The sequence below is a fragment of the Microcaecilia unicolor genome, unplaced genomic scaffold (genome assembly GCF_901765095.1).
Source record: "Microcaecilia unicolor unplaced genomic scaffold, aMicUni1.1, whole genome shotgun sequence".
In the NCBI taxonomy this organism is placed as follows: domain Eukaryota; kingdom Metazoa; phylum Chordata; class Amphibia; order Gymnophiona; family Siphonopidae; genus Microcaecilia; species Microcaecilia unicolor.
The window spans coordinates 120,947-139,624 of record NW_021963085.1 but is presented as its reverse complement, the minus strand read 5'-3'; the positions used below and the strand labels follow the sequence as shown (position 1 = coordinate 139,624).

General features: G+C 44.9%; 1 protein-coding gene across 1 annotated transcript in view; it reads left to right on the top strand.

Annotated features, from left to right (window-relative positions):
- The first annotated feature begins 5,580 nt into the window (after window positions 1-5,580).
- The window catches only part of LOC115458911 (zinc finger protein 709-like), a 99,187-nt gene continuing 86,089 nt past the window's right edge, over window positions 5,581-18,678 (top strand). The window contains exons 1-3 of the mRNA XM_030188757.1: window positions 5,581-5,601; window positions 5,755-5,868; window positions 14,246-14,485. Of these exons, the coding sequence (XP_030044617.1) occupies window positions 5,817-5,868; window positions 14,246-14,485 (292 nt within the window). The 5' untranslated portion in view covers window positions 5,581-5,601; window positions 5,755-5,816. The remainder of the gene's footprint in view (window positions 5,602-5,754; window positions 5,869-14,245; window positions 14,486-18,678) is intronic.

Sequence of the window (18,678 nt, the reverse complement as noted above, 5' to 3'; positions counted from 1 at the left end):
ATGACCCTGAACACACAACATATAGGAGACCCGGTTTTGTTTTGGGATGCAGCAAAGGCAGTACTCCGTGGTGAAATAATTAGTTATTATCACCATGTGAAGAAAGCCTGAAACAGGGAAATTTTGCATTTGAGCGCATTAGTTTGTCAAGCCCGGAAAGCTTATGGACAGAGACAAACTGACGCCCACCGCAGCAAACTCTTAGAAACACAGACAGCACTCAACGTGCTACTACATCAGCGGGCATCTAAATCCCAGTTGTACTATAAGTATCAGTTACATAGATTCGGCAATAAGGCAGGGCGCCTGATGGCTAGACTGGCTAACCCACGGGGCAGTAAAAGGCAAATACTCCAAATACGGGGAGAAAAGGGAAAGATAGAGAGTAAGACGGAGCAAATCTGCCAAACTTTCGCCGCATTTTATGGTAAACTCTACGCGAAGCCAGAAGACCAAGGACTACCAGAGTCTATATATTTAGATAATTTAAGCTTGCCATCCCTCAGTCAACAGGACAGAGACAAACTGAACAAGCCGGTTGAGGTGGAGGAAGTGTTGCTGGGGATAGCACAAGGGAAACGGCAAAAAGCACCAGGCCCAGATGGGCTACAAATAGAATTCTATAAAATATTAGGAGACAGCATTGCCCCGACCTTGACCAATTATTTTAATAGAATGATAGATATGGAGCAATCAGCGGGTGGTCTGGCTCTGGCGCAAATAGTGGTGCTACCAAAACCGGGGAGAGACCTACTAAATCCGGAGTCATACCGACCGATTTCCCTTCTAAATGTGGATTTTAAAGTGTTGGCAAACCGTATGAAAAGAGTGCTGCCAAAGTTAATACATGAGGCACAAGTGGGCTTCGTAGAAGGCAGAGTAATAGCTAAAAACCTCAGGAAAATCATAGCGGCCTTGGAAATGCAGAGGCGCAGGAACGCCCAGTCTTTACTTATTAGTTTTGATGCCGAAAAGGCTTTTGATAGAGTACACTGGGTGTTCCTGTTCGTGACGCTGGAAAAATATGGGTTTAGCGGCCGGTTTTTGGCGGCAGTACGGACCCTGTATCATAGGCCGAAGGCAAAAATAAGAGTCAATGGGGTGGAATCGGAGGAGTTCTTGATACAACGGGGAACTCGACAGGGGTGCCCCGTGTCCCCGATGCTGTTTGTCTTGACTCTTGACCCGTTGATTTGAGAGATAATAGACAATCCGTTGGTAAAGGGGATGCAAATGGGACGTTCAGTATTCAAAATAGCGGCCTTTGCGGATGACCTCCTAGTTATGATTACGGAACCACGGGCATCCCTCTCGGCATTAATGGAAATCCTGAAGGAATATGGAGACTATGCAGGCCTTAAGTTGAATCTGGCAAAATCGGAAGCACTGGCTTCGTCACTAATAGTCAGACAGCTATGGAATCAGGATTTTCCCTTGGGATGGGCAGACAAATCATTTAAATATTTAGGAATCAGATTGACCATGGAATTAGAGAATTTATATGAGATTAATATAAACACCATGGTGGATGAGACTAAACGCCAGTTAGAGAAATGGGAAGGTCTCCCATTGACGCTGAGAGGCAGGATAAATCTAATTAGAATGGTAATACTCCCGAGATGGTTATATCTCATGCAGACGCTCCCCCTGCGTGTACTGAAGAGTGATTTGACTAAAGTCATGAGAGTATTTAGTAGGTTTTGCTGGGCACAAAAGAAACCTAAAATTCAAACTCCGTTATTATTGGGAGGATGGGGTCATAGAGGACTAGGATTGCCAAATCTAGCCGGATATAATCAGGCATGCCTATTAAGGCATATAGGAGACTGGGTTGGCCAGACTAATTTATTTACACCGCTAGATATAGAAGAAGAATATTTCGCCCCCTATGACATGGAGGGGCATAATTGAACGAAAACGTCTATCTCCATGGGCAGTTATCTCCGAGAACGGGTCCGTGAAGGGGCGGACCGAACCGTATTTTAAAAAAAAATAGACGTCCATGTTTTATTCGACAATTTGTGAGCTGGGCGTTTTTGTTTTTCAGCGATAATGGAAAATGAAAGCGCCCAGCTCAAAAACGAATAAATCCAAGGCATTTGTTCGTGGGAGGGGCCAGGATTCGTAGTGCACTGGTCCCCCTCACATGCCAGGACACCAACCGGGCACCCTAGGGGGCACTTTTACAAACAAAAAAAAAAAAAAAAAGGTAAAACAGCTCCCAGGTGCATAGCACCCTTCCCTTGGGTGTTGAGCCCCCCAAAATCCCCCTCAAAACCCACTGCCCACAAGTCTACACCATTACTATAGCCCTAAGGGGTGAAGGGGGGCACCTACTTGTGGGTATAGTGGGTTTGAGGGGTTGGACGACTAATAAGCATTAAGCAGCACAATTGTAACAGGAAGGGGGGGGGGGTGGGCCTGGGTCCACCTGCCTGAAGTCCACTGCACCCCCTAACAACTGCTCCAGGGACCTGCATACTGCTGCCAGGGAGGTGAGTATGACATTTGAGGATGAAAATAAAAAGTTGTGAAACATCATTTTTTGTGGTGGGAGGGGGTTAGTGACCACTGGGGGAGTCATGGGAGGTCATCCCCGATTCCCTCTGGGGATAATCTGGTCATTTAGGGCACTTTTTGGGGCCTTATTCGTGAAAAAACAGGGTCCAGGAAAAGTGCCCTAAATTCTCGCTAAAAACGCATATTTTTTTTCCATTATCGGCGAAAGGCGCCCATCTCTGTTCAGGTGATAACCACGCCCAGTCCCGCCTTCACCACGCCTCCGACACGCCTCCGTCAACTTTGTATGCTTCCGCAATGGAGTGCAGTTGAAAACGTCCAAAATCGCCTTTCCATTATACCGCGTTATTCATTTTTGGGAGATAAACGCCTATCTCCCAATTTAGGTCGCAATATAGGCGTTTTTGTCTTTCGATTATAAGCTGGATGGTCACTTTGCTGCATCTAAAACAAGGCCAGCTCCCGGCCCACTTCAAACGTTGTTCTTTGCTTCAACCGCTGAAGGCGGCATGGAGGATGGTGATTAAAAGGTTGGGAGGGAGTGCCACAACATCAGAGCTCTTATCATTTAGGGGGAACCCGAATTTTGAACCAGGTCAAAGTAATTCGGTATTTCTCAGATGGGAACAACTAGGAATTACAAGAGTGGAGCATTTATTAGGAGCTGCAGTGACTATTATCCCGTTTGAGGAATTACAGGCAAAGATTGGGACTGCATGGGGAGACCGATTCGCTTATTCCCAAGCCAAACACTACATCTTAGCCTTGCACCAATCAGACTTACGGAGGAAACTAGGGGGTAAAGTACGGATATTTTTCCAACCCATGGAGGTGACGGGTGTGACAGTATCAAACATATATAAAATTTTGCAGAAGCGAACCCCACCACATAACTTAAACTACAGTATTTTTCGGACTATAAGACGCACTTTTTTTCCCCCAAATTTGGGAGGAAAATGGGGGGTGCGTCTTATAGTCCGAAGGTAGCGAGGTCCGATTTCGGGATCGCCCTCCCCTACTCACGTCACGCGATGTTCCCTGGTGGTCTAGTGACATCGGGGCAGGAAAGAGCCCCCTCATTCCTGCCCAGCGCGCTGCTCTCTGTCCTCCTGTATGCTCCCTGACGGTCTCGGCGAGATTCAAAATGGCCTAGGGTTCTTCATTTGGGGGTGACATTTTTTCTAGTGGTTAGGGTGGTCCTGGGGAACTGAGGAACTGAGTTGGATTCCCACTTCAGGCACAGGCAGCTCCTTGTGACTCTGGGCAAGTCACTTAACCCTCCATTGCCCCATGTAAGCCGCATTGAGCCTGCCATGAGTGGGAAAGCGCGGGGTACAAATGTAACAAAAAACAAAACATACCCCACACTCTATATCATGCCTTTTGGGGATGTCCAAGAGTAAAAGCTTTTTGGGGAGAGATCCAGAGATTTATGTCTTTTATAGTAAAGAAACCCGTGGATGGAACCTGGGATCATTATGTGCTAGATACACAAACAGCATTCCAAAACAGGCTGGGGGGGATAGAATATGGTGTCGCAAAGTATGTTTGGTGGCTAGAAAAAATATTTTACAAAATTGGATCTCATCAGACCCGCCGGCTTACTGGCATTGGAGAAACCAAGTGCACGAGTTGGCCACTTGGGAAGCCAGGGAAGCAAAGGGATCTCCGAAACGGAAAAAGAATTTTGTAAGGATCTGGGATCATTACATACAGGAACTAAGCCCGCAAGGACGAAGTCTGCTTCTTAATTTGCTGTAACCCTGATATGGGGAGTGATACTCCCTACAAAACCACCCCGCAGTTAAGGTTGATACGCAGGGAAGGGGAGGGAGGTACCCCTGGGCTATCAGAGCCCAAGCCCAGAGGGGGTAAGGGGGTATAGGAGGTACTAAATGGGTACTGAGTCTATAGATTATTCGGATGTATGATTACCAAAGGATTGGGAGGTGGGGTAGGAGGGGGAAGCTGAGGGGAAAGGGGGGGGGGTGGAAATTAAAAGTTTGAAGTTACTGTTCAGAATTGTATTGGCTTATATAACATAATTCGTTGATGATTTAGTCCAGAGAAATGTACTGTGTGATTAATATGCTAAATGCTAATAAAAGCTGTTTAAACATAAAGAAATAAAATGAAATTAAAAAATAATGAAACTCTGACATAGGGTGTCCTGTTTGCTGTTCTAGGCATTGGTCACTTTCAAGGATGTTGCTGCTTATTTCTTGGAAGTGGACTGGGACCTTCTGGGAGAATGGCAGAAGGAGCTGTACAAGAAGGTCATCAAGGAGATTCATGACATCCTCATCTCACAAGGTAAATATGTTTCTCTATCATCTACCACACAAGCACATTATGGAATCAGTGGTATAAAAATCACAGGAACTAGATACCATGAGCACCTGAAATTTAGATCCTGGCTTCTGATACCATCCCATATGCAATAGGAGCCTGTGAAAGACTCCACTTCTACAGGATCTGCAAAAGATGCTGCTCTCTGTTGTAAGATAAAATGTACAACTTAAACTAGAGGCTTCACACAGCACCAGCAGGAGTCTCTCTCCCATTCCTATACAAAATATTTTGGCACAGAAGACCAGAGAGAGATTTCCTCTGAGACTTCTACATAAGGTCATGAAATATCAGCTGTACACGTCAACTATACTGTACAACGTATGACCTCTCCAAATGGTAACCAGAAGATTGGCAGCTGCAATGCCTCCACCTAGGAGGGAAACGAAGAGAAATCTCTATACCAGAAAACCTCTATGATATAATCTTAATCAAGTGTCGGACCACTGCTGCCTCTTCTCTCCAAGCTTTGTCAGTCAAATACACACGTCTCAAGATATCTGTACACAGACCTCCATGCACAAATCACGCACTTCTCCATCAAAACATGAAGCAGAGGGAACCTCCCGAGGGATTCTACAATTACAATTTAAATGTAATTTTCCTACTTCTTATCAACAGGTTATTTAATTCTTAATCCTGATGTTATATTCAAGATTAAAAAGGAAGATGAGAAATATTTCACTCAACAATTTGAGAGGGAATGAAAAGAAAATCCAAATGACCTCAACAGTAAGTAAATGTTTTGGATTTAATGGGCTTTGCATTTTTATATCACAGGAGATGGGTCAATAACATCAAACATTTGGCCACTTAAAATCAGTTTCCTAATTTAGTATTATCAGATACCTCGTAAATCCTTGTGAATGTGTTTTCTCATCACAGACCTTCCAATTGTAACATCTGTGTTCTCCCTGAGTATTAAGCAAGAGGAAGATATCCCCTTCATGGAAAATCCTGAATCAGAGATGTCTGAGCAGACCCTGACTTCTATAACAGGTACGTATAGAATTCCTCCTGCACATCTTTACTAAAGTCAGTTGGAATCATTCAGGAATTCAGCGCTGGTGAGATAAAAGGTTGTCATCTCCTCTTCTCCTCCCTCTGTCTGTTTCCCTACTTTGGACAGATTAAACTGTCTGTGGAGATGGAGGAGGCACGGATAGAGATGGGTATCCCAGCGGTGGGATCTGGTCTGCAAAACCCTTTATCCTAGAGTGTCTTGGGGTTGTGAAATCTGTACTGTTGAAAGGGCTGCTGGAGGTGGAGAGTCTTCTGCACTGTTGTGGAGGGACATGACTGATGAACAAGGTTCAGTTTGACTTAGTCATGGACATTTTATGTTACTGATAGGTTAATACAAATCACAGTATATAATGCAGTTTATCATAATGATGCCATTCCCAATTCCAAAATGGCGGCCACAACCTCATGCAGGCTGCCACGGGAAATTACGACTGCCATTTCTAACTTTGTTTATTAATTTTCTAGCAAAATAACTGACAGCATCTCTTAACATAAAAAATTAAGAACAAGTATTTTGTTACATAACAAACTGCCACCCCACAATAATGATAAAAACTAAAAGTAGACCCTCCGCATCCCTTATCTCTCCCCTTCCCTTCACTCCCCTCCCCAAAACTCAGATTGTCCTTCCAACTGGAGGAATTGCCCCACATTTCTTGATATTTGCATTTATTAGATTTTAAGGTAGTCAATCTATATTGTTTGCATATAATATACAGCCTGTTTTTGCATGGTCCATGTATGCCAATGTGAGGCAATCAGCAGTCGAGCTGCTGTAAAAACCAGTAGCATTAATTTATCCATAGCTCCTGTTATCCCTTCCACTCTCCCACTTAGTAGGGCATTTTCCATAGTACACGCTATATGAGTCTCGAGTAACTGTTGCCCATATGCAGATACCTCCTTCCATAATTTCTGGAGCTTAGGACATTCCCTCCAGATGTGAGTATATATTCCCCTCCGGCTATACCCTCTCCAACATATACCATCCCCTTTCCTCATAATGGCTTGCAGTCTACATGGAGAGTAATGCCATCTCACCAGTACCTTAAGACCATTCTCAATAATGTGAGGTGCATGTGACAATTTATGAGATCGCATTGAGACATTTTCCCATTCCTCTCCCATGCCCCCCTGTAGGTAGCCTTCCATTTATCTAAGGTGTTGAGGAGCCCATAAACAAAAGATATATAATCCCTACCAACTTGTCCACCCACTAAAGTTTCAAAAGCTGACTTAAGGCCTCCACCCCCTGCTATTTGTTGTTCTACCTGAATGAAACATTTATCTTGAAGATAAGGGAATAACATCTCTAGCTGCTAGTTGATAGTGAACTTATAACGTTCCAAAATGTAGAATTTGGTTAACTCCTATAAATTGACCAAAATAGAGAAGACCATGTCTTTCCCATCTTTGAAACAAGCTATTGCCTAGCTCGGGTATAAACTTATCCGTATGTCCCATGTCTTATTCTTCAATAAATGGGGATGTGTCTTGAGGCATAGGTTCATAGTGGTCCTCGTAAAGGGGTTTTGGACCTCTTGAATGTGTTTGAGCATGCTAGCTGCCCAGTAGAGAATCTTCAACTAAAACATACTAGCCTCTTGTTCTGCTAGCACCCATTGTTTGGGTTGGGTTGGGGGTATCTGCTACTCTAACACTGCCTTAGGTTGTGCATCTTGGTAGTAGTTTTCCAGATTGGGTATACCCATCCCCCCATTCCCTTAGACTGGAATACAGGCTCCCAGGCTACTCTGGATCTCTTCCTTCCCTATATAAAGCAAAATATCTTTCTATGAGGTAGTTCAACAAGAAGAACTTGGAATAAATATAAAAATTTAAGGAGAACCATCATTCTCACTGCCCCCATCCTTCCTCTCTTGAACAGTATTAATTAATCCCACCTCTCTAAATCTCGATACCAACTACAGAGTGTCTCCCAGTCTGCCCCAAGTTTGATACAGAGATACTAAACCCATTGAAAGGGCAAACATTTCCTAAGATTTGTCTCCTCCCCTTTTGGAAGGGATGTATTCAAAATCTCTGTCTTAGTGAGGTTAGCTCTGAATCCCAACAAGCTTCCATATTCTGCCGTTTGCTCCTGTAAAGCCATTTGGGCTTTTTCTGTACCTTGAGTCAATATCAAAAGATCATCGGCAAACAAGGAGAGTCTATGTTCCTTATCTCCTATTATAAGTCCTTTAATTTCCCTACCACCAAGGCAAGCAACGAGCGACACTGCTTCTGCTATCATAGGTATCCACTCTTGATGAGCCTTCCAAAAGATAACATAACTGTGACGAAACTCTGGGTTTCTAAGCCTGAAAACTGTATTATTTCATGAAATGTTTTTCTACTAGTTGGCCAGCAGATGGCTCTTGTTTTGAGTTTTAAAGCTGTAGCAGAAAAAAAGGCTTTGTCTTTTCCAGTTTAAGCTTATGGAAAAGCAATCTGCAATCTTTGGCCAGATACTTTCAAAGTTGATGCCCTGGGGCTCTGATTAGCCCTGGACTTCAAACTAGACAGGAGGTACTGGATTTTTCTTTATTCTCAGGGTGGGGGTACAGAGGAGGAACATCTGTGTCCTGAGATCCTGTCCAATTCTTGTGAACAGTTACGTTCCTGAACTCCCCAGGTGCTACCCAGGTAGTAACAAGTGTTAGATAGTTTTATATATATATATAACTTTATTTATTCAAAAGAAGATTGTGGTTAACAACAGTCAACTGTAACATGTTCCAACATTTTCTTTTTGTTATAACATCCACTAGATTCTTGGACTTACTACCCATAACCCTCCCCTTCCCCTACACCCCCCCTCCCACCAGTGTTGCCAGGTGGGCGGTTTTACCGCCCAATTGGGCGGTTTTCCGCGACCCGCCGCGGGAAATTTTTGCCCGCGGCGGGTTGCGGTTTTTTGGGCGGCTTTTTAGGTTTCTGTGCGGTTTTTTAGGCGGCTTTTTGCCTTTTTCGGCCGCGGGGGGCGGGGCCGATGACGGGGGAGGCGGGGCCGATGATGTGGGAGGCAGGGCCGATGACGGGGAGGCGGGGCCGATGACGGGGGAGGCGGGGCTGGTGACGTGGGAGGCGGGGCCGGTGACGGCAGGGGCGGGGCCGATGACGGCGGGGGCGGGGGTGATGACGCGGGGGTGGGGGTGTCAGGGGCGGGGTTTGTGTTTGGGCGGGTTTTGGGCTGGTTTTGGGGCTGGATTGGGCTAGAAAAAAATTTTCCACCTGGCAACCCTGCCTCCCACCCTTCCCTACTCGTGTGGACTTTACCCATTCGGAATCCGACTGCGGGCTGTCAGTGTCAAGATATCCCAGAAGGGAGACCAGCATTGAAACAAGCGGTCTCCCCTCTGCGAGGCCAGATCTTCTACATCTTTACGTTCCACTGCACTCAGGGAGACCATCAGAGACCACCACGTCTGCAGCGCAGGCTGTTCTGCTAACAACCAAACAGATAGTACAGTCTTTTTCCCCATAATGGATGCTCGCCGAAGAAACGCGAGCTTCCCCCTCCTTTGACGACCCATCACCTGATAAACATCAAACAAAAGCATGGGAGTGGGACGCCACTCGATCCCCCAGAACCTAGACACAAAGGCACATATTGAGTTCCAGAAGGTTCGCACCGGGGGGCATAGCCAAAACATGTGGCCCAAATGCGCCCCTTGTCCCGAACACTTTGGACAGTCGTCTTGGGGTCTCAAGGTAGTCCTGAAGGCTCTGTGCGGAGAAATATACAGACGCATAATAAATTTATGTTGTAGTTCTCGTAGAGTCGCACTCCCAAACGTTCTGTAACAAGTAGTTATGCATGCCTACAATGACTTTTCCTGGACTCTACACCCTAATTCCCCAGCCCAAGACTGCGCCAAGGTTCCATAGTGCACCACAGGGGACGCTTCTCTAATTTGGTTATGAAAATGTTTTAGGGGAACCAGAATCTGCGCCTCCAGGTCATAGAGCTCTGTTAATTGTTTCCGTCTCTTAGAGGTCAAAGAGTCCCCCGGCAAGGGTGCAATATAATGACACAATTGCAGGTAGAACAAAAAAGCCCAGGTGGACAAGTATCCGCCCGCACACAACTCCTGTAAAGATTTACAAGTGCCCTCCTTCTTCAGGACTTGGAAAAGGAAAATGGTCCCCCCCTCTCTCCACTCCCGGAAAACCACTGTGGACGTACCCACCGGAAAATCAGCATTGCCCCTTTTGGCAATAGCGGGGGCACCGGGACGTCAAACCCATGTAGTTTGCAAATCCAGTGCCATGCTCTCCGTAAAGGTAAAAAAAGAGGAGCAAAACCCGGCTTCGTGGGGGCACGCCCAGCCGGTGCATGCAACCAATAGCTAAAATGGAAGGAACTCAGCACCCTAGTGTCAGGTTCTCAGGTTCAGAGCCCGCGGGACTGGGCTCTGGAGCAAACGTAAGCCCTTGGGCTGCTGACGAGGAGCGACAGCAGCAGGCAAAACCCACCAACCAACACTGGGTAAGCACACCGGCAGGGACTGCAGGCACTGCCCAGCGAACCGGAACACCTGGACTGGAATCCCCCGGACTGGAGGACACAGGACTGGAACACTGGACTGCAATCCCTCGGACTGGAACACACACCGGACCGGAACACACTGGACTGAAGCACACCAGACTGGAACACACACCGGACCGGAACACACTGGACTGGAGCACACTGGACTGGTCCCCCGGACTGGAGGACACAGGACTGCAACACGGGACTGGAGCACACTGGACTGGTCCACACAGCTTCACCTGCACTTAGCTACTAAGCCCCCCAGAAGTTGAGCTCCTGGGTTCGAGTAGCCGGCAGGACTTACTGGATACCGGATGACACAGGACTGGAAACAGAAGTGCTCCTAAACCTAAACTGATCTACGTGCTCCCAAGCCCTAAACCAGCAGGAGTGTTCCTAACAGAAAACTGACAAAAGGACTTCCTAAGCCCTATACTAAACAGGAGCTCCTAAGCCCTGCTCAAGAAAGGGACTTCCTAAGCCCTAAACTAACAGAGCAGGGAACTAAACACAAAGCTAACACAGGTGCTACTAAGCACCAAGCTACAAGCAGAGCTCTACACTAATAAGCTAAACACAAAACTACCAAGCTACCTAAGCACTGCTCTAGCAAGCTAGATACACAACTAACCAGGTGCTTCCTAAGCACTACTCTGGCAAGCAACCAGAAGAGCTCCTAGCACTAAAAGGGAAGACAGGGGAGCCACAAGAAAAGAAGGGAAGCTAACACATAAGCCAAAAGTGATTCTAAATCACCAAACACCAACAGCAAAGACTGCAATGCTCCCACTAGCATAAACCCAGAAGTACTTCTAACAGCAAACTCTGCAGTGTTCCTAACAACACCAAACCCTGAAGTACTTCTATCAGCAACAGAGCTTCCAAAGCCCTACACACAGCAATGCTTCCAAAACCAAGAGGGAACAGCAGGGGATCCAAAAGGGAAAAGCAGGAAAGCTAAACACACAGTCACCAGTGCACACTGCACTAACACTAACCTGGACCTTAGCAAAAGCAAGCAGGGAAACTAGACACAACGTCAGAAGTGCACACTGCACCACCCTACCTAAAGCAAACACCACTGTTGCAAAGGCCCTGAAGGAAACAACACCACTTCCTTATCAAGGCCCTCCCTGATGATGTCACACTCCCTAGACCTAGGCAAAAGCACACTGACCCAGAGAGGCCCAACCCACACCAATGCAACACTGTGAAGCACTTGAAGCCAGTACACCCAAAGCGAGGTAGAGCAACTCAGGCAACACACAGCTGTAGTAAAGTAAAACAATTAACCCCATGCTGCTGGAAGCTGCCAGCACAGAGAGACAGAGACAGCTCAGAAAGGACAGAGAATAGAAACAGAAGCCAGCTAAGAAGCTGACCCCCAGAAAAGAGGTAAGTTTGAGAGGGGTTCTGACCCCAATCATAACACCTAGACTCTGTATCAGGAAAAGGAAAAATGAGGTACTCCGGAACCAATCACTAATGTGTCTCATACAACCCGCAACAGAAAACTTCTTAATACTATCTGCTCCCAGGCCCCCCTTATCCATCGGGAGATAAGTCTGTGAGAAAGGGACACGAGATCTCTTCCCATTCCAAAAGAACTTTACTAACAGGCGATGCAATGCCAGTTCATCCCTTCTCAAGTTAAAAAGTGACAATACCTGGACTATGTAGAACCATTTGGGGACTAGGGTCATATTATATAGCGCGATTCTTCCCCACAGGGACACCGGGAGGTGTTGCCACATCTCCAAAGAAAGTTTAGTCGAAGACCACAACGGTGCTAGGTTAATGTTATAGAGCTGTGTCAAGACTGTCGGAACCCGGATGCCTAAGTAATGTAGATAGCCAGAGGCCCACTTTAACGGGAAGGGCCCCTCCCATGTTGTCTGTACTGAGAGGGGAACCGGCAGAGCTTCAGATTTTTGCAAATTCAGCCAAAAGCCAGAGTAATATCTGAATTCCTGCGACCAGGGAGCTCTGGGGGTGTGTTAAAGCCAGCAAGATATCGTCTGCGTAAGCCAAGGCCTTGACGGTGAGCTGGGGCAGTGCCACACCAGCAATCGTCGGGTCTCCCCTAATGTCACAGAGGAGAGGTTCCAGATATAGTAGAAACAGGAGGGGGAACAAAGGGCATCCTTGTCTGGTTCCCCTGCGTACCCGAAAACTAGGAGATTGTGACCCATTCACCAACACTCGGGCTACCGGATCTGCATAGGACCATCCAGAGAGTCCCACAAAGCGTAGCACTACGAAAAGATAGTCCCAGCTCACCCAGTCGAAAGCCTTCTCTGCATCCAGTCCCACCAGCAGCAGTGGCTGTTGAGAAGCCTTCGCCTTGCTCACTGCAAGCAGCGCTCTACGAACATTCAGACCTGGGTGTCATCCCCTGACAAAGCCTACCTGATGGTCTCCCACCAGGGTAGGAATATGAGTGGCTAGTCTGTCCGCCAAGATTCGGGCTAGGATTTTCACGTCTACGTTGAGGAGGAAGATCGGGCGGTAGGACCCCAGTAAATCCGGGGGTTTACCTGGCTTAGGAAACCAGAACAATGAGCGCCTCGTTCGCTCTAGCAGGCAGCTCACCGCCCAACATCGCCTCCTCAAAGAAAAGAGTGAGCGGTACAATTATTTTATGCACCAAAATCTTATAATACTCTGAGGAAAAGCCATCCAGGCCCAGGGCGGTGCCCATTGATAAAGATTTAATGGTCTGTTGAACTTCCTGAGCACAGAGAGGAGAACTCAGCCGCGCGCTAGCTGCAGGTGAGAGAGGGTTGGCACACCCGTGGCTCTCAGATGTACGGTTAATGAGGGACCACTCTGCTGTTGTTAGATAGTTTTAATGTTTGGGTTGTTTTGGTGGTTATCTGTTATTGCTTGCTGTACTTTTTCATCTGGTTTTTCAAACATTCACTGTTCATTTTCATGATAATAAACCAATAGTTTATTAGTTCTGCCGTCCTGTACTGACTAAGAATCCTGGTTTGTGTTTTTGGGTTTGCTTTCTAGAAACTGTGGAACTCCTGGAGTGTGGCCCCCAGTGTCCTAGAAATTACCAGAGAATAATCTGAGAGTGGGAGACTAGCTCAGAGGCAAGCAGGACACAGTCGGTGGGAGGAGGGTTCTAGTATAGAGCACATGCCCAGGTGCAGGCGGTCCTGAGCAATGTTGGAGACAGACCCTCCAGGTGGCCACAGGGTTAACCTCAGGCGTTTGGTGACAATAACACTTTGTTTTTATAGTCCGCAATACCTCGCAGTTCTGTGTGGGTTACGTACAACGAGACTAGACAAACCAGAAATTACAGCATATTATCATGAATGAAAACTAATATGTTCATTTCCTTCCATAATTCTGAAACAAATCTGTTTTGAGCTTGATGCCTGAACTATCCAGGAAGAAATTTCCTTGTCTATTTTAGCAGTTTGATACGAAAGCAAAGAGTCTATACACCTCTTTTGTATTTCACCCTTCATAGATGGAAAGTACTCTTCTACCATCAGCTGCTTGCCTTCCAGTAATAAATCCTACCTGATCAGTGACATAGAGGCAAAAAACACATCCTCACTGGGATGTATCCTATCCAGCTCTGTAGCTTTTTCCACTTTCAGGTTTTCGAGCCCCCCCCCCCCGGCTCTCCTGACAATGCTCCATCTTTTCTTCCTCTCCCGGTTCTACCTCTAGCCCAGGTGCTCCAGTGAATTTTGTGGGGTAGGAGCACATTCTCCTCGTTCCTGCCCACCTTAAGTATATCCTTTTCCATAGCTGTAAAATGAATGATCGTACTCTTTTTATTTTATCCAACAGATGATGGATTTGGGAATGAGAGTGAAAGAGTGAGAATGTGTGATGAGCAGCAAATAGAGGAATGGAAACACAAAGACTCCTCCAGAGACAGCACAGATCCTTCAGCAGACTGTGAAGGAGGTATCGGTAGCATAATACCAACTGGTGAGAAAGCAGCAGTTCAGAAAGGAGAAAGATTTGAAAGACAAAAGAGAAACTGTAGCTTTTTCCCAACACTTGAACAACCTGGAAGACTCAACGGTGAGAGACATTTTAAAAGGGCTGATGTTTGGGAAACCTTTACTACCGACTCCAATTTTATTGAGCACCACATAAGTGGGCTTAGGACTGAAGTTCATGACTGTCAAGGTATGCATAAAACTAACCCATCTGGATACTGTGAAAAACCATTTCAATGTTCTGAATGTGATAAATGTTACGCAAGCAAGGCGAACTTGGAAACCCACCATATGACTCATACAGGAGAGAACCCATTTCAATGTTCAGAATGTGAGAAATGGTTCTCAACCAGGACTTGGCTGAAAAACCACATAAGGATTCATACAGGAGAGAAACCGTTTCAATGTTCAGAATGTGATAAATCCTTTACCTGTAAAAGTCATCTGAAACGGCATGGAACAACTCATACAGGAGAGGAACCGTTTCAATGTTCAGAATGTGATAAATTCTTTACCTGTAAAAGTCATCTGAAACACCATGAAAGAACTCATACAGGAGAGAAACGTTTCAATGTTCAGAATGTGATAAATCCTTTACCTGTAAAAGTCATCTGAAACACTATGAAAGAACTCATACAGGAGAGAAACCGTTTCAATGTTCAGAATGTGATAAATCCTTTACCAGTAAAAGTAGTCTGAAACAGCATGGAAGAACTCATACAAGAGAGAAACCATTTCAATGCTCAGAATGTGAGAAATGGTTCTCAACCAGGGCTGGGCTGAAAAACCACATAAGGATTCATACAGGAGAGAAACTGTTTCAATGTTCAGAATGTGATAAATCCTTTACCTGTAAAAGTCATCTGAAACACCATGAAAGAACTCATACAGGAGAGAAACCGTTTCAATGTTCAGAATGTGATAAATCCTTTACCTGTACAAGTAATCTGATACAGCATGGAAGAACTCATACAAGAGAGAAACCATTTCAATGTTCAGAATGTGATAAATCCTTTACCTGTACCCGTAAAAGTCATCTGAAACAGCATGGAAGAACTCATACAAGAGAGAAACCATTTCAATGTTCAGAATGTGAGAAATGGTTCTCAACCAAGACTGAGCTAAAACTTCATGAAAGAACTCATACAGGAGAGAAACTGTTTCAGTGTTCAGAATGTTATAAATCCTTTATCTGTAAAAGTCATCTGAAACAGCATGGAAGAACTCATACAGGAGAGAAACCATTTCAATGTTCAGAATGTGAGAAATGGTTCTCAACCAGGACTGTGCTGAACAATCACAAAAGGATTCATACAGGAGAGAAACCATTTCAGTGTTCAGATTGTGAGAAATGGTTCTCAACCAAGGGTAAGGTAAAACGTCATGAAAGAACTCATACAGGAGAGAAACCGTTTCAATGTTCAGAATGTGATAAATCCTTTACCAGTAAAAGTAGTCTGAAACAGCATGGAAGAACTCATACAAGAGAGAAACCATTTCAATGCTCAGAATGTGAGAAATGGTTCTCAACCAGGGCTGGGCTGAAAAACCACATAAGGATTCATACAGGAGAGAAACTGTTTCAATGTTCAGAATGTGATAAATCCTTTACCTGTAAAAGTCATCTGAAACACCATGAAAGAACTCATACAGGAGAGAAACCGTTTCAATGTTCAGAATGTGATAAATCCTTTACCTGTACAAGTAATCTGATACAGCATGGAAGAACTCATACAAGAGAGAAACCATTTCAATGTTCAGAATGTGATAAATCCTTTACCTGTACAAGTAATCTGAAACAGCATGGAAGAACTCATACAGGAGAGAAACCATTTCAATGTTCAGAATGTGAGAAACGGTTCTCAACCAAGTTTGAACTAAAACTTCATGAAATAACTCATACAGGAGAAAAACCATTTCAGTGTTCAGATTGTGAGAAATGGTTCTCAACCAAGGGTAAGGTAAAACGTCATGAAAGAACTCATACAGGAGAGAAACCATTTCAATGTTCAGATTGTGAGAAATGGTTCTCAACCAAGGCTGAGCTAAAACTTCATGAAAGAATTCATACAGGAGAGAAACCGTTTCAATGTTCAGAATGTGATAAATCCTTTTCCCGTAAAAGTCATCTGAAACAGCATGGAAGAACTCATACAAGAGAGAAACCATTTCAATGTTCAGAATGTGAGAAATGGTTCTCAACCAAGACTGAGCTAAAACTTCATGAAAGAACTCATACAGGAGAGAAACTGTTTCAGTGTTCAGAATGTTATAAATCCTTTATCTGTAAAAGTCATCTGAAACAGCATGGAAGAACTCATACAGGAGAGAAACCATTTCAATGTTCAGAATGTGAGAAATGGTTCTCAACCAGGACTGTGCTGAACAATCACAAAAGGATTCATACAGGAGAGAAACCATTTCAGTGTTCAGATTGTGAGAAATGGTTCTCAACCAAGGGTAAGGTAAAACGTCATGAAAGAACTCATACAGGAGAGAAACCGTTTCAATGTTCAGAATGTGATAAATCCTTTACCAGTAAAAGTAGTCTGAAACAGCATGGAAGAACTCATACAAGAGAGAAACCATTTCAATGCTCAGAATGTGAGAAATGGTTCTCAACCAGGGCTGGGCTGAAACTTCATGAAAGAACTCATACAGGAGAAAAACCATTTCAATGTTCAGAATGTGAGAAGTGGTTCAGAACCAAGGGTGAGGTCAAACTTCATCAAAGAACTCATACAGGAGAGAAACCATACGTGTTCCTAATGTGATAAATGTTTCAGAAGGAAGGCCAAGAAGAAAGTTCACGAAAACTCATACGGAAGAAAAAAAACATTTAAATATTAAGTATGTGATAAGTGTTTTTAATAAGAAGGTCCAAATAGCAAAAAAGGACTCAAATGGGAGGGAAACCATTTAAATGTTTAGAAGGTGATAAATGTTTCAGAGGGAAGAACTATCTGACTGGGCTTGCAATAAATCAATATTCAAGATGTTATACATGTTTCAAAAGCAAGGGGTTACTGTCAGATAGGAAGGTCAGAGCAGGCCAATGGCCTGGACAAACAACTAGGAATATCTGAAAAGAGGGATTGCGTAGGCCTGTCACATAGTTTAAGGCATTAAGACATGCCTAAGAACAAGGACGTGGACCAGTATGTATGAACTGTGTGGCAGTTCAGTAGAGAGTGTACAGGAGTTCATTGCACTTTAAGTATTGTAAAAATGGTAACATTATAAGCTCTTCTAGACAGGGAGTTACATATATGAATTATATTAGCTTTACTTATATAAATTACATTAAGGTAAGCCTGTATGGAGATATGTACTTTAACATTTATTCTGTTCATTATTACCACTGCGTCTAAGCTTGTATTCTAAGCAGATAAGGAAAGTACCAGGAGCAAACTGTCTCTGCATTGTTAAGAATTTAGAGAAAGAACTGTAGCTGGACATGACATAGAAACAAGTTAGAAGATGGGAAAGATGGTTATGGAATATGGGAGGGATGGAAACTAAGTGGAAAAGACAGATAAGCAAATGAGAAGGAGAGGACAGATAGTGGCGTACCGAGGGCGGGACGGTGGGGGCGGACCGCCCCGGGTGCAGCTCGTGAGGGGGTGCTGCCTTGGACGTCTTCCTCTCCCCCCCCCCCCCCGACTGGTGCAGTGCTGCCGTCTTTACCCCTCCCCCCCTGGTGCGGTGCTGTATGGGTGTCCTTCCCCCACCCCCATCCCCCAACTAGTGCGGTATCGCTCTCCCCCTCCGCTCCTGCACATCTTTCAACTTCGAGGCTTCTGGCAGTAGCATCACCAATGTAAGTGCTACCTTCTGCCTGCCCCAGAAGCACCCTCTGTACAACTTCCCGCATAGCCCCCCTCCTGATCTTTCTCTTTCATGTTTCAGTAGCTGCTTGCACTCTGCCCTTGATTTTTTTCTGCTGGTTGAAGTAAGAAAAATAAAGAATCTTGCTGAATTTGACAGCTGGTTGTGTGAGAATTTTTTGGGTAAGACGTCCCCATCGCAGAGGTGGTGTGAAGGGGTTAAACCTCACAGTGAGTGTATGGTGGGCTGGTAAGGGAGGCCGATATGCAAATGGCATATAGTGAATCATACAAAAGAGAAACCATTTAAATGTTCCTGAATGTCATATTGAGCTGCAACGACATGAAATGACTTATACAATAAACCAGTTCAATATTCTAATTGTTTTATTATTATTTATTATTTGTTGCATTTGTATCCCACATTTTCCTACCTATTTGCAGGCTC